The sequence below is a fragment of the Lycium ferocissimum genome, chromosome 8 (genome assembly GCF_029784015.1).
Source record: "Lycium ferocissimum isolate CSIRO_LF1 chromosome 8, AGI_CSIRO_Lferr_CH_V1, whole genome shotgun sequence".
In the NCBI taxonomy this organism is placed as follows: domain Eukaryota; kingdom Viridiplantae; phylum Streptophyta; class Magnoliopsida; order Solanales; family Solanaceae; genus Lycium; species Lycium ferocissimum.
Genome location: NC_081349.1, coordinates 21346842 through 21364031, shown reverse-complemented (window position 1 = coordinate 21364031; position 17190 = coordinate 21346842). Strand labels below are relative to the sequence as shown.

The 17190-nt window shown below is 37.1% G+C and overlaps 1 protein-coding gene and 1 pseudogene across 1 annotated transcript; both read right to left on the bottom strand.

The window, feature by feature from the left end:
• Positions 1-7561: 7561 nt before the first annotated feature.
• LOC132066128 (putative late blight resistance protein homolog R1A-3) lies at positions 7562-7930 on the bottom strand. The gene has a single exon (XM_059459506.1). The coding sequence runs from the start codon at positions 7928-7930 to the stop codon at positions 7562-7564; it is 369 nt and encodes a 122-aa protein (XP_059315489.1).
• Positions 7931-13974: 6044 nt separating this feature from the next.
• LOC132066711 (putative late blight resistance protein homolog R1B-8) lies at positions 13975-16763 on the bottom strand (annotated as a pseudogene).
• Positions 16764-17190: the final 427 nt, after the last annotated feature.

Below are 17190 nucleotides of genomic sequence, written 5' to 3'. Positions count from 1 at the left end.
TATAACTCAAGTAGGAAAACACAATCGATTACATGGCAAAGTACTATCAACCACTCTACTATGACTACCGGTATTGTGATCCTCCATAATCTCCTATCTAAAGGTCATGTCCTCGGTTAGTCGGACATACGCCATGTCTTGTCTAATCACCTCTCTCAATCATTCCGGCTTTTGAAACCTCTTTAAGACCGTCTATGCCAGACCTCTTACAGAGATATGCGGAGCCTCCATGCATCTCCAGCAACAACGACAATCGAGAGAGGCAATCCTCGATATTGTTGTACAATGTGCTTCCCTATTTCTTCTAGTAGAGGAGAACGGGGATCGTTTTTCAATAATTTTTTAGTAAATAGATTCCAACTATCATCTCGACTTAGAAACAACATGCTATGAGGCGGAAAATCAGGGCAGCTGACCTAATCAGCAACATATTTGAGCCGAGCGGTTAATAAAATTCAGCTTTTGTTGTCATCATTTGGAAATATTATTTGCATTTGGTCCCAAGTGTTACATCCCGTATTCTCTTGCGTTGAATTGCATCATAGGTTAGTCACATAAGCTCAAAGGACAGGATTTTGTTTGAAGTTATAAGTGTTTATGTTATGTTCAACAAGTGATAAGTAAGTGCCGCGAAGGTTGGAGGTTAAACGAATCGGAAAAAAATAAAATAAGTTTTGCTAAGTTTGGGATGTTGAATAAGTTATATTGTTGTATGGAGTTTTGGACATATCCAAGTACGCAAATAAAGAGAGATCACGATGTATAAAAGTTTTAGGTCTCGAAATAATTTCCGCGGATGAACAGATTCAAAGTCGGTGAACGATGCGCTACGGTGACTTCGGAGCAACTATATAAGGGATTTAACCCCTCATTTTCAAAGAATCAGCCCAAAAATATTTCCCAAAAATTCTAGAATTCTCCAACCTTCCCTCCATTAAATTTCGACGCGAGTTAAGTAAAAATCTTGGGATTCGGGTTCCGCCGGCGTATAGTTACGATTATAATATTGTGTTGCAGTGAATTTGTGCCTTGGGATTAAGGCAAGTATTAGAGATATCGCGGTATTAGCGGAAGTAAGGTATGAATCTTTCTCTTTTGGTATCATTTAAAGCTTTTTACGGAGATAAATTTATGGAATAATTATGTAGCGAATTCGTTTGTGGAGGAGTTGGAGAAATTATCATATGGTGTATTTGATGGAATATTTTGGTAGTAATGAGGTTGTTGTTGTTTACATTGTTGTTATTGGTTATTGATTGTTGGTATTGAGAATTCGGGCAAGGCATACAAATAGGGGAGATCTTTGAGAAATTTTCGGCAGTATAGAGTAGTTTGACTTGAAAGTTTAGTATAAGTATACTATGATGAGTCTAATGATAGTGTGGATCTCTTAAATGTAGACTCATGAATTTGGATGAATAAGTGTGGATAAGAATGGAGGTTGAACGGGTATGTTAAGGCTAGTCCTTTCTTCTAAAGGCATGATTCCTTTCTTATGAATCCAATAGGTGTTTTACAAACGTCTCATGATCCCTTTATGTGAATCCATAAATGTTTTCCAAAAATATTTTTATTCCCAAAAACTAGAAATTCATGATTCATAAGAGTTTATGATTCAAAGGCACGACTTCTTTCTTGATAATCCATAAATATTTTCCAAAATGTCCCTATTTTCCGAGTCAAATATTTATGATTCTATAAGTTTTTATGACAACAACAACGGACATGTTTTTACAATATGAATGACGATGTTAAAGATGAGAATGTTTCTATGATGATGATGATTTTAAATTCTAGAAATTCCAAAGCTTATGATGTTAATACTATTATGAGATTATTGAGATTATTTCATGATTTTCTCGATTTTATTCATTGTTGTTGATCTCGCCTTATAATAATTGTTCCTTCAAGGTGAGATAGAGCGATGATGATTATTATAATATAATCGGAGGCTACCGACCTTACGTCACTCCGATATAATTGTGGCTTTTGATTGGCTCTCATGCGTGCTTTATATATATGTATGTATTTTCTCACACCGCGCGGCGCCTATAGTCGGCCGGGCATGGCACGTAGATGTGCACACCGCACCGGTGGGCATGTTATGATATTGCCCCAGACGCGGGAGGCCCGGACGCGGGCTAATGATAATAACACCGAGCCTCAATGGCCAGGCATGATACTATATATATGACACCGAGCCTTAATGGCCGGGCATGGTACTATGTATATGTATAAAAAAAAAAATTTAAAGGCTAAGCATGCATGACATCCGCCTTATGAGGCATCCCGATGTACAGGTTATCTCTCTTATTCCATGTTACCTTCCATATCTATATTATGTTGTTATCCACCTTACATACTCGGTACATTATTCGTGCGCGTCCCTTCTTGTGGATATTGCGTTTCATGCCACGCGGGTGTATACGGATGAGTAGAGGATATTAGTAGAAGATGTTCCATTTGGATTGGCGAGCTCAATTTCCTTCCGGTCTTTTGGAGGTCGGAGTATCTATGTTATGGTATCTTGATTTATGTTAGAGACTTTGCGAACGGAATCACGTATATAACATGTCGATCTTGTAAACGGCTACGCGAAGCCGATGTATCATTATGCATTATGTTACAAATTTCATATGATTACGAGATTTTACTTGATTTGAGAAAGACGAAAAGCATGTTTTTTGAAAAACTTACATTATGCACTCATTTCATGATTTAGGGTCCCGATGGAGTTATGAGTATCACGAGAATCAGCGGGTTCGCTCGTCCCTAAGTAAGGGTCGGGTGCCCATCATGCCCTATCAAAAGTTGGGGTGTGACACCAAGCATCAGTACTCCAAATATCATCTACGACAATTAGGAGTCTATTACCCTTCAGACCTCTATACACAATCTCCATTAGTTGATCATCGCTCATTTTATGATTAATGCTTCCAGCAACTGAAGAGACAACTGAAGAGATAGTGACCCATGCATGTCTATCAAATCGAGAACGGATAGATGAATCGCTATAAACTTTTCTAGCAAGAGTTAACTTGCCTATCTTTGCCCATACCGACAATTGGTATGACATTTAACTAATCTGTTTGGGCAGTGAGGCGATCTACGATTTTAGTTCTAGACATCCAGGAAAGCAGAGAAAAATAAATTCAATTGAGTTGAGGGCCAATTGTTTAAAGAAAAAAGTACGACGACAACAACATACCCAATATAGTCTCACAAGTGCGGATTGGGAAGGGTGGGATGTACGTAGACCTTACCCCTACCTTGGTGGGGTAAAGAGGTTGTTTTCAATAGACCCTCGGCTCAAGAAAATCATTTCTCAGAACAAGTATGAAAGAAATGCAAGAGTCTGCTATGATGAAAATATTAAAGAATAAAGGGAAAAATACAAATCCCGAATTATGTTTTCTAGAGAACTTTCTTTAAGGTATTAACATTCAAATGTTAATGTGTTATAAAGTCATAACAATCTAATCTGAAAGTGAAAAATGAACAAATGAAGAGATGCACATAAACCTCCAGATTGAATCACTAAAATTTGAAGTAAGAATGCAACCAAATATAGTTTCGATAATTATCTACAACTAAGTTTAGTCTAACATTCAGGTAGACATAAAAATATTTACAAGAGGTGCATAAACTTAAAAAAGTTGGATGTAGTCTAGGACTATTTCGGAATACAACTACACTGTATAAGCACTTGTACTATGAAAACAATAAATAAATATTTAGAAATGATTTTTGACAAGCTCCAAGTAACAATAAAACTTTAAAACTATGTCACTATTAACATGTATTGCCTGTCACTATTAACATGTATTGCCAAGTACCATTTTTAGAATTCCATTAAAATGAAAATTTCAGCACCTTCCATTCTGTTGCGTTCCCCCTCCACCTCTCTTGAAACATATGACTAACTTCAAACATATCCAATTTTCAATATCCTACTGCTAAATAAATTTAATCACTATAAAGAAACCATATAATGACAATAACTCATCACTTTAAAGATTCCCACTTTTGTAATATGATTTATACTTTGTTTTCATTCTTCAATGGTCATGTTTGAGTCCAAAGTTGCTTATCAGATGAAAGAAAACCTCTCTTTTAACAACAAATCCGTTTCTTATTCTCCATATCTTTGTCTCTTGGGTTTATTAATGGCGAGTGTTTAAGGATATCGCATGTTATTATTGAAACTTAATTTGCTTCTTCTACTACACAAATAACTGCATTTAAAATGCTATTTATGTCTTTCGTTACCAGTTTAGCTGGAATCTTGAAGGATCCAACAGTTCTTAACTGCTATATTGCTAGTAACATGTTCAATATGAAGATTTCTCATCAAACATTGTTCAATCTCACATAAGCTATTTCCACCATTAATTAGTTGTTCAACTTGGACATAGGATACATATTTCTGTCACAGTCAATAACTAGATGATGCTTCCTCCACCACTATTTATTGAATTCTGTTAATCGATACTCGAGAAGATCTGTGGTGGACAGGGAGTAGGGTTTGGGCTTACAATAAGTGTCATGACTAGTGATAAATGCTATAATTTATGCAGATCTTTTCTTTTCGAAAGTTAGATGCTGTGCCTTCTTTGGTGCAAAACCTTAACTGGGTCTCAACTGACAACAACACTCTCAAGAACAGCTGTATGTTTGGTTAAAAAAAATACATGCATAAACTCATTTACTCGATGTTAGCATCACCATCAGTAGATTTTCCAATTTTCGCAAAGCTAGGTCTTTCTTCAATCATCCTGCCCCTACATTAAAACCATATAAGATTGATTGAGAGGTTGCTTAGGATAAAATCTCAGTGAAAATCAAATAAAAGTTGCACTGCATATCCTTTTTCAATCTACTAATCCTCATTGGTTGGGGTCTGATAAAACTTCTTATTCCGATACAATAGACTAACTTAATCAGTTACAATACAATCATTTTTCTTATATATCATTTTTTTTATAACTAAAACCAAGTAGAACCCTTCTGATGTACTTGCTCATTATCACTTAATCTATTATTATCAACAGTTACATTCAGTCTTTTTACAATACTAATCTTATTATTCATAGGTCATTGATAACTTTACAGTTAACGAGAATTAACATTGAGTTACTAAAACAATAAACTCAAGAAGAAAGCTTGCAGTAGATCATATTCAGAATTTCCTCAAATGTCGAGTAAAAAGCATATTCGTAGCAAACACTACTGGTGAAAAGAAAGAGGATAGCTTCCAAAACTAACAAAAATGGTTGGAAGTACAGTGGAACATAGACTCCAATTGTAAGTAACAGGTCTCAAACTCTACAAGCCTTTTAATAATATAAGCAAGTACAATACAGGAATATCAAAGAAAACAGAAAATCACATGAACATATTAAGAATTGGCTAATAATCAAAGAGGGGCTTTAACGTACCTAATTTCAATACCTGCAAAGTTGAACTCGAAACCCATAGTTACACCAGCTTTCTTGCTCTTCTCGAATTTGCTTTGCACTAGTGACGACTGCAGAGTTGCAATCATATATTTCGATTAATTTTAGAGTCATTATTTCTCCAATACTCTAGGGAATCTCCTCTAGGAAATGCAACCAAGTCAGGATTAGTTGCTCAAGCATCGGAAAATCAGTACTAGTTGCTTCCCATCTTTCCAGATTTCTGTGATGAACGCCTTGATATTTTAATTTACGAAATACAACATCTTCATTTAGTCTCCAATTTGTTCCCTGGAATGCATAACATGCTTTGAGCACCTCAAGATTTGGTAAATTAGCCAACACGACCATATCTTCCCATGGAAAAAAAGTAGAATCTAAACTCAATTTGTTGAGATTAGGCAGGAAAATAATCCTAGAGAGAATGAAGGGACCATTGAGCGATGCTGCTTGTATATTTAGTGTCACAAGCCCCTGTAAAAGATTGAGACAATCAAGAAAAGCAGTCCACTCAGTACTCCGTACATCGTTAATCTTTAGCTTATTCAGATTGGGAGTTCTTTTCAAGATTTCTACCACAACAGGAGAGTATCTGAGAACAAGTGTTTTCAAGTTATTTAGAAACGAAGGTTGTTCTCGAATGCCATGAATTTCTGCCTCAAGAGGATTAGGCATATCCACATTTTCAATTTCCACGTCTTTTATCTCTGACATTGTCCAGATCTCCAGTGGGAGCTGCACGTTATTCCTTAGTGAATAAATAATTACGGTCTGTAGACTGCATAATTTGGCTAGTGAAGAAGGATCGTCAATATTTGCATGAACATATCTCAAATGTACAAGTCAAGGTAATATACAAGAGGAATCGTATAATATTTCACGTGCATCCAACGCCTTGAGCAACTTGAAATGTGAAATACTGTGGGGCCAGTGATATATTCCTTTAACTTGATAAGATTTATGCCCCCCCATAAAGATCAAGCTGCGGGTTGTAATCTTGCCACTCCTATCCCTTGGATGATCACAAAAGTAATCCCGAATAAAAAAAGGAATGATCACTCGCCGCCTATCAAGTATGCCATCCAAGAAAGTGGCGGCATAATTGTTAATGAAATGCACAATATTTTCAAGCTGAGCTTCTCTTATGCACAGTTGTCGTAGAAGATTGTGAATTTTACACGTTTTTATCCTTCCATAAGCCCGTCATCTACCAACCAAAATTAGACTCCTCTCCATTAACTCTTGTAGATACTCCTCTTCCACCAGTTCTAATCTTTTGTTGCTTCTTGCCTTTATGAATTGCTCAGCTATCCATGAGCTAATCAACTTTGAAACACAAATCTCCATATCTTCAGGAAAACCTCCTATATAGAGAAAGCACACCTTCAAGTACTGGGGCAAGCAATTATAGCTCGCCTTCAAGATGCGAGAAGCGCGGCTGAGGTGGTTTGGGCATGTGAGGAGGAGAGACACAGATGCCCCAGTGCGGAGGTGTGAGAGGTTGGCTATGAACGGTTTCAGAAGAGATAGAGGTAGGCCGAAGAAGTATTAGGGAGAGGTGCTTAGACAGGACATGGCACAGTTCCAGCTTACCGAGGACATGACTTTAGATAGGAGGCTATGGAGGACTCAGATTAGGTCATTAGGATAGAAAGCTAGTAAGTAATCCCACGTATCCCGTCGTACTAGTAGTAGCAGTTTTGATCTTCATTTTCTTGTCCTTTGATTCGTGCAACTATATGTTGGTCCTTGTACCACAATTATCGTATTTATCTGTGGTAGCTACTGTTTCTTTTTTCTCATACTGCTTTATCATGGCTTTTTCACTTTCATTAGTTTTATTTTCGTATTGCTTTGAACTGTTTGTGCTTATTTGACCTTTTCCCATCATGTTTTCTCTTGAGCCGAGGGTCTTCCAGAAACAACCTCTCTATCTTCCGAGATGGGAGTAAGGACTGCGTACATTTTACCCTCCCCAGACCCCGCACTGTGAGATTTCACTGGGTATGTTGTTGTTGTTGTTGTATCTTCCAATTATCATGTGTCTGGCCTCTCTTGCCAAGAAGCCCAGCAATGACAACAATGGATAGCGGTAATCCTCGACATTATTGTACGATATGCTTCCCTATTTCTTCTAGTTGTGGAGGACAAAGATCTTTTCTGAATAGTGTTTCCGTAAATAGATTCCAACTATCATCTAAACTTAGAAAAGCCACATCATGAGGAGGAAAATCAGGGCAGCTGGCATAATCAGCAACATTTTTTAGACCAGTGGTTAATATAATTTGGCTTTTATTGTAATCATTTGGAAATATTCTTCGCATTTGGTCCCAAGCCTCAGTACTCCAAAGATCATCTATGACTATCAAAAATCTTCTACCCTTCAGACCTCTGTACACAATCTCCATTAGTTGATCATCATTGCTCATTTCTTGATTGATTCCAGTAATTGAAGAGACAACTTCAAGGAGCATTTATCTCTTATTATATTCTTCAGAGATGGTGACCTATGTATGTTTATCAAATCGACAACAAATGGTTGTAGTCATCAAAAACTTTTTCTAGCAAGTGTGGTCTTACCAATACCGCCAATACCAACAACTGATATGACTATTAGCTCTTTTGTTTGGGCAGTGAGGCAATTTAGTATGGTGTTTAAGTCATTCTTCATTCCGGTAACACAAATTTTGCCTGATGATGAGGAAGTTGTTGCTAATTCTATTGATTTGCTTCCATGCTTGTTAAACTCAGGGGCGGATTTAGAGTGTACCGACGAACACCCTCAGCAAAAAATTATATACTGTGTTTATGTACATATATTAACTTTTGAATACCCTGAACAAATACAAAAAGGTTAGCTCAAGCGGTCCCGGGTGTTCAAAATTGTCTCTAGCATCCTAGGTTCTATTCCCATGACAACATTATTTTTTATATTTAACTTTTGTTATTTTTTTCGAACCCCCTGAAAATTCTGGATCCGCCACTGGTTAAACTCGATCAGCATCACCTCTTTCGTGAGAAAATAAACTTCGTTTTCCACTTCTTGCAATTCTTTATTGAAGCATCTACAAGCCCTTTCCCGGTTGTGTTCATTATCTGCTAGAATGATGCTTCTCAAAATTGAATCAACTCTATCTTCTACTTTGTAGACTACATCTCAGATCCTCTTTTCTGTAACCTTGAGGAGTTTCAGTATCCTTGGCTTCTTTTGTAGTATCCTCAAGAAAAACTTGGAGAGCAGATAGACTTTGATAAGTAGATTTAACATGTTGTTGTTGTATAGAGCTTCCACGAATCAAAGGTGATTTAGTCTGCAAGAGTTCTTTGCAGTTTATGCGTAAGTGAGGAAGGAGCAGCATAAGCCATTTCTCTTCTCTGAATTTGAGGGGCTAAATAATATTCCGTATGAGTTAACGGTTAGTGCAGTTTGCTGGAAACTAAAGTTGTCTTTGGTTTAATCTCTCAGAATGGAGAGAAGATGAAGTTTGGTTTAGGCTAGTATGAGAAAGGGTCAATGCAGTATTTGCTGAAATTCCCAAAAGACAGTTTGTGTGACGCCCCGAATCATGGTCTGGGCGTAACACGACACTCGGTGCCTTCTTTGCATTTGACCGAGCGAACCACATGGCTTGCTGAATCAACATGCGACATGTACTGATACGGAATATAAGTTAAACATGCATGATTTGAGTGACGTGGGACCCAATAATCATAAGTCAGAAAATACCGTTATATCATAAATGCGTAAATAGTCTGAAAGTATAGTAACGTAGCCAACAAGGCCAACTCAACTGAATATCTGACATGACATAACTGAACTAGTCTATAAAACCTCTAACGTGACTCTGACTGCTAAACTGTTTATCAGGAAAAGACTCTCGGCATACCTTGACTGCATAACTAAAATGAACATGAGATATAAATAATGACAAAACCCCGAATGAAATGGGGCTTACCAAAAACTGATATGAGCAATGTCCTAACGAGTCGATCCGTTGTCCTATAAATTAACACATGCATCGTGAAATGCAGGCCCCCGGGCAATAAAAGGGGACTTTAGTACATTTGAATTGTACTGGTATATAAAGCAACTGAATGAAATAAACATGGCACACGAAATAAACATAAGCTAAAAATGAAACTGTAAGCTGAACATGAACATGAGCATCATCTGATATGAATAAATTTATAACATAAGTAAAAATATTTTAAGTACATATGCATATCTGTATCTTGTGGGAGAGTCGTAATATAACTGACAACATGGAATCATCACGTGGGTACGTGGAGTCTGATACCTGGCCCGACCAGCACAGCAGCCCTACACCTTACCAGGGTATGAGACATAAGCATGACATGAAAGGAACCAATTCAATTGTCTGAAGGTGTCATCCTAATCTGGGCGGATCGACCCTTACCCTACATTGGCATACGTAGTTTCAGGCTGTCTGAGCCTTCTCGATAAAACTATGTTATTCCCAAAAACATAAACATGGATATAGGTGGCATTTGAGCCCATGGTTTGTATAACATAACTTGTAAGTATGACTTATAGACATGATTCATAAACATGGCTTGTAAACATGATTCGTCAATATAATATAGCATGAATATAAGTATATAGTATAACTTGTATGAAAACATGGAAACCATGTAGATTTTCATGAAAATAAGCATAATAGTTCATATCTTGTATTTAAGAACCCATGGAATGCAAAGCATGGGTGTTCATGGATTACGGACGGATTCCCAATAACCAAAATGGAATATCAAGAATGCAATAACTAATTATTAATACGAACATGGTATGTCATGGTTCATGTAACTTAGGGTCATCATGAATTAGAGTAGAAACCGTTGGTTTATGGAACTTCGTATTTTTATGGGTGAACATAGAGTGGGAAGAACAATGATGTTGCCACACGTGGATAGAAACCATACATACCTTAATCGCTCCAAAAACTTGAAAAAAGTCTGAATCTTTGAAGAAGAATTCTAAAAGCTTGAATCTTGAACCTTGAGATGGGTTTTCTTGAAAACCCTAGGTTAGGAACAATGGATTTCCACTTAGTAGGCGTTGGGGCATGCCATCTCATGAGATGAAATCAGTGTTTGGACATGCGATTTCATCTCATGATGAGATGAAATCCCAAATCATCCAAAAAGGCATGATTTGGAATTTCAAATCATGATTTTAAATTTTCTAAATGTAAAAGTTGACCCATAAGTTTATATTTTGTAAAAAAAGATCCATAAGTTGGTAGATATATTTACCAATCATGTTTACCAGCCATTTCTATCAAAAATTAAAAGATCTACAAATTGGTAGTATATTTATAACAAAGTTACACTTACCAACCATGTTGGAGGATTATATTAAAGAGTAGTTACATTACAACTCATGTTCAATTTTCTATTTTATTGAACTAAAATTTGATCAATTGATGTTGTATTTTTTATAAAGGCCTTCTAATAGTGTATTAATTTTGTTATGAATTATGAATTGCTCATTTGGTAAGATTGTATAAGAACTAGAAAAGTTTTGATGGTTTTCACAACTTGTGGGATTTTTATGTCCATAAGAAAAAATACAACTTAAGAAATCCAAATTGCATGTCCAAATATGATTTCATCTCATGATTTCAAATCATGTCCAAACGGCTCCTTAGAATTCATGTATTGATGTTAGAAACACTTGGAATCACTTGGAAGAGGCTTACCTTGGTGTACGAGGATGATGGGAAGAGAGAATGGTCGTTCTAGGGCTTGAGGATGTGAATTGTGAAGAATGAAGTGAAAAAACCAAAAAATGAAGTTTTGAAGTTGATGTCGGACCTGTTTTACTCTCATTTTTGGCCCATTTTATGGCCCGTAAATCATATCGTGAAACTGTAACAGTGTCTTTGGATATTTTTGGCATTTTTACAACCAATTTTAAGGAGCGGCAAAACACTATTTAGTAAATCGTACATAACTTTTTGTACAGATGTCCGTTAGACCTCCATAATTTATCGTTGGAAAGGTATTTCAAAGGTTTACAACTTTGGTGAGGATGTTTTCTGTATACTCACTTTAAGTGAGACTAGTGCAAACTCACTTGAAAGTATACTCCATAGGATAGTTTCCGACTTTACTTTGCCTAAGGACTCTTCTTATGACTTGATTAGGTTTCAAACACCCTTTTTACACTATTCATATTGGGTTCACTATACCCCCTTCTTACGAGTCAAAACTTAGCATGAATGCACGAGGTGTTACAGTTTGAGTCACAAAGCTACTGTCCTTACATATCTAGAAATTGGCATATTTTAAATGGAAAAGGGTTAAATATACCCCTGTACGGAAAAGGGCCAAATATCTGGGATTGGATGATTAGAGAAGAAGAAAAGAAAAGAACTGAATTGAAATGGGTCGGGCATGGCTCCTAAAGAGATTGGGTATTTAAAATTGTTGGGTGTGCGAACAGAGTACCACATTGGTAGCTGAAAAGAAAAAGGAGCTACTTATAAGGTGTTGGATACTCTTAATGATGTGAGGTCTTTTGGGGAAAACCGTGCGGACTTGGCCCAAAGCGGACAATATCACATCATGTTAAGAGTATCTTTGGACCGTTTCAGCTCAACAACTAGTATCAGAGCCAATGGTTTGACGGGACGAGTATGAAGATGGCGGCGTGTGGCGTGGGGCCCGACTTAGTGCCTTTGCCCGTCTATAGGCCGGTTTATGACCTTTACCCGTAGCTTTGAAGATGCATACACAACTTTTGAGCTTCGGTGACCGTAAATTACTCCGACGATGTGCGTGGCACACAGACATGTTGAATCTCTGACTCGTGAATTATGGTAATGAGCCATGTGGAACTTAGTTCAATGGAGAGATTGTTGGTTGTGCGAACAAAGTACCACATTAGTAGCTGAAAAGAAAAATGAGCTACTTATAAGATATTGGATCTTTTCTTAATGATGTGAGGTCTTTTAGGGAAAAATCATGCGGGCTTGGCCCAAAGCGGACAGTATCACATCATGTGAAGAGTATTTTTGGACCATTTTAGCCTAACAAAAAAATTTTTTTTGGGGGGGGGGGGGGGGGGGGGTTCATTTCATTCGAGCTTGTCATGTGTCCTTCCATCAAAATTAAGGGCGAATTTGAGCCAAAATATATTGGGAGGAGCATATTTGGACCGAAAATATAACGAGGGGTATATTTGGCCCTTTTCTGATAGTACAGGAGCATATTTAACCCTTTTCCGTATTTTAAACTCCTTGCTTTAGCAGCCACCGTGATTTTCGGGCTTCATTTTGTATACTAGTCGTACTTCTTTTCGTGTAATCAATTTGGTGTAAGGTTGTGGTTGGTGGGGCTGTTGGCTAGGATTCTTGTTTCCATCTGATGACTAGTGTGTGTATGGTTTGAAAAGATGTATGCGGAAAACAAAAAATTTGCCACCAAAAAATGTGTTAAAGAAAAATTTCATTTCAGTCACGACCAACACAGAGTGAATAAGTAAAACTGAAATTATAAGATGAAGAAGGAACCTTAAGAGTCACGATCAAAATGGTCGCTGAGCAAAGAACTAAAAATCTTGAGACTCATTAGCTTAACCAAGAACTGAAACGAAGAATAAAAAATGTTGACCACGATAAACTCTTAACTTTTCTAAAGGTAATGAACTCGAGCAAACCAATTATTAAAATATTCAATCATTCTAGGCAGTGGCGGAGCTAGAATTTCCGTCGAGAGGGTTCAAAATATAAAAAAAAAATAAACATACGAAGAAGCCTAAGAGGGTTAAACATCTACTATATATACATAAAAAATAGTTTAAACCTTGTAAAAGCAGTATTTTTTTCCGCCAAGGGGCTTTGGATGAACCCTCGGCATAGTGTGACTCCGCCACTGATTCTAGGGATATAGCAACTATAAGCTTGCATACTAATACAAGTCTGACTATCAAGAAAAAGAGTACATGCATAAACTCTTCATAATAGCAGTTGGGGTCAAATATTCAAAATGCTACTCCTATGCAACCAATTTAGAAATTCTTCTTGGATCATCCTGACCCGGCATTAAAACCAAATGAAAGATTAAGTGAGGCTTCCCAGGATATAAAATCTCAGTGAAAATCAACGAAAAGATGCACTGCATTTTCAGATTTTGAATATCAAGTTCTTCAGCTGGATCAGCAGAATATAGTCAGCTAGTCGCTAAGTACTTTCTTCATAAGCTCACCTATTCAGCTCAACTTGCTCATACTCAAAAGTCGGAGAAAAAACGCAGTTATAAACGGACAGGCTTGAACTTTTTATGTTATTAACTCGGGTATAACATTATAAGACATTTTAACCGGCTGTCAAAACAACAAGAATCGACCTGCTATTGAATGGACAGATCTCAAAGTTTACAAGCCTTTTCAAATGATACAAGCAGGTGAAGACAAGAAATGAAAGAAGACATAAAACCACATGAACATATTAAGAATTGGCTAATAATCAAAGATGGAGTTTTAACATACCTAATTTCAAAGACTAGATAATTTGAACTTGAAGCTCATAATTTCCCCAGCTTTCTTGCTCTTGTTGAATTTTCTTGGCACTAGTGACGACTGCAGAGCTGCAATATTCTATTCGGATTAATTTTAGTGTCATTATTCCACCAATACTCTGGGGAATCTCCTCTAGAAAACGCAGACCTGTCAGGACTAGTTGCTCAAGCATCGGAAAATTATCACTGGCTACTTCCCATCTTTCCAGATTTCGGCGTTGAATTCGTAGATATTTTAATTTTCGAAACACAACATCTTCATTTAGTCTCCAATCTGTTCCCCAAAATCCACATTCTGCTTTGAGCACCTCAAGATTGGGTAAATTAGCCAGCACAACCATAGCTTCCCATGGAAAAAAAGTATATATCAAGGTCAATCGTTTGAGATTAGGCAGAGAAATATGCCTAGAGAGAATGATTGGATCATGATGTACTGTTGACACTATACGTAGTGTCTCAAGCCCCTTTAGGAAAAAAAAGACCACCAAGAAAAGCAGACCAGTGAGTGCTATATACCTCCTTAATCTTTAGCTTATTCAGATTGGGAGTTCTTTGTAGGATTTCTGCAAGAAAAGGAGAGGAATGTAGAGCAAGTGTTTGCAAGTTATTGAGAAACAAAGGTTGTTCACCAATACCATGATTTTCTGCCTCAAGAGGATTAGACATATATATTGTAAATCCAATATCGAGATGTCTAATATTTTCCATTGTCCACATGTCTGGTGGAAGATGCAAGTGTGTTAATCTCTCAATATTATGGTCTGTAGATTCCACAATTTGGCTAGTGAAGAACTTTCTTAATGTATGTAGAAACATATCTCAAATGTACTAAATGAGGTATTACACTAGACAAATCACAAGTGATTGAAGATGCATCCAACACCTTAAGCAGCTTGAAATGTGAAACAATGGAACAGGTACGTTGTCCTAAAGTTTCATAATATAACCTCGTAGAAACCAAGCTCCGGGTCGTACTTGTAATATCACTCCCATGCTCTGGAAGATAAACAAACTCCTGATCAGCATAAAGTGGAAGCATTACTCGCCGTTGATCATTTATGCCTTCTGAGGAAATGTGGAGATTATCATCCATGACATGCACGACATTCTCAATTTGGCTTCTCTTCTGCACAACTGCCGAAGAAGATCGTGAATTTTGCAACTTTTCATCCTTCCATTAAACCTTCTTCTACCAGGCAAAATTAGACTTCTATCAACTAAGTCTTGTAGATACTCCTCTGCCACCACTTCTATCATTTTATCGCTTCTTGCCTTTATGAATTGCTCAGCAATCCATAAGCGAGTCAACTTCGAAACACCAATCTCCATATCTTCAGGAAAACCTCCAACATAGAGAAAACACGCCTTCAAATATTGGGGCAAGAAACTGTAGCTCAACGAAAGAATTGCTTCACACTGTTCAGAAACCGTACCAAAGAATGAGTTCAAATTTTCCTGAACTTTCTTCCAATATTCATGGGCGGCTCCACCTTTCCAAGAAGTCCAGCAATGACAATAATTGAGAGAGGTAATCCTTGACATTGTTGTATGATATGCTTCCCTATTCCTTCTAGCTGTGATGGGCATGGGTCTTTTCCGAATACTCTTTCTATAAATAGATTCCAACTTTCATCTAAACTTAGAAAAGACATTTTATGAGGAGGAAAATCAGGGCTTGCATAATCAGCTACAAAGTGGAGGCGAGTAGTTAATAGGATTCGACTTTTGTTGTTGTCATTAGGAAATATTCTATGCATTTGGTCCCAAGCCTCATTACTCCAAATATCATCTATGACAATTAGAAATCTTCTACCCTTCAGACCTTTATACACAATCTCCATTAGTTGATCCTTGCTCATTTCTTGATTGCTTTCAGTCATATCTCGACTAATTGAAGATACTAGTCGAAGAAGCATCTGTCTCTCATTGTATTCTTCAGAAACAGTGACCCATGCACATGCATCAAATCGGTGTCGAATTGATGAAACATAATAGACTTTTCTAGCAAGGGTTGACTTACCGATACCGCCCATACCAACAATTGGTACCACTGTCAGCTCATATGTCTGCGCAGTTAAGCGGTCTATTATGGAGTTAAAGTCATCCTCCATTCCAACAACAGTATTGTGTTCAGTTGCATACCTTCTCGATGAGGAACAAGCTTTTGCTTCGGCATATTTGCTTCCGCGCTTGTTAAACTCGATCTGCATCACCTCTTCCCTAAGAAGATCAACTTCTTTTTCCACTTGTTGCAACTCTTCACTGAAGGCTTCACAAGCACTTTCTCGGTTGTCTTCATTATCTGCTAGAATGATGCTTCTTAGGATTGAATAAACTCTATCCTCTGCTTTGTACACTGCATCTCTGATCTTCTTTTCCAAAACTTTCAGTGTTTCAATATCTTTGGCTTCCTTTGGAGGACTAGCATCCTCAAGGAGAGCTTGGACAGCACAAAGACTTCGGTAAGTAGACTCAAGTTATTCAGCACTTCCACAAACCAACCGCGGTTTAGGCTGCAACAGTTGCTGCAGTGTATGCATAAGTGAAGAAAGAGCAGCATAAGCCATTTTCTCTGATCTTAGATTTCAGTCCTAGTTTTGTTTCACGAGGCGAAATTTGACTGATCCAAATTAGTGTTACCATTTGCATTAATGTATTTTTAGAATTAAGGCGTGTAGTGCCGTGCACGCACTAATACTTTTTCTTAAATAAACTTTATCCAGTAGTAGTTGACATTTGAACTAATAAAGAACGAAACTATCATTTTCAGGCTAATGAACTATTTAGATGCTTGTGTTTCTATCACAGGGTGGCTAATCCTTAATTATGTCATTAACAATTTTTTAGTAGTTATTCCAACTGGACAGCTACACAGATTGTTGAATATTTTTCTTATTCTTCTGTGGAACTACAGTTTGATTAAGGATGGAATAACATCCACCCGTTTGATTAATCCTTATAAAATTAGTTTCAACATTTTACCTAATGACAGGTCTAATTAATTGGAGAAGTTGTATTTATTTTCAAACCAGGTCCTCGGAAAGAACCTATCTAGCTCAACAAGAGTCTGATAATCTGCTTGAGATTATAGATGTGGTGGACTACTTCATTCTTCAGCTTTTCTAAATTTCCTTTCGGCTTCTAATATAATTTTGGGCTAAACCATTTTCGCACAAGTTCCATCTTTTACTCT

Coding starts and splice junctions, on each gene's coding strand:
- LOC132066128 (XM_059459506.1), bottom strand. CDS start 7,930: ATGCTCCTTGAAGTTGTCTCTTCAATTACTGGAATCAATCAAGAAATG.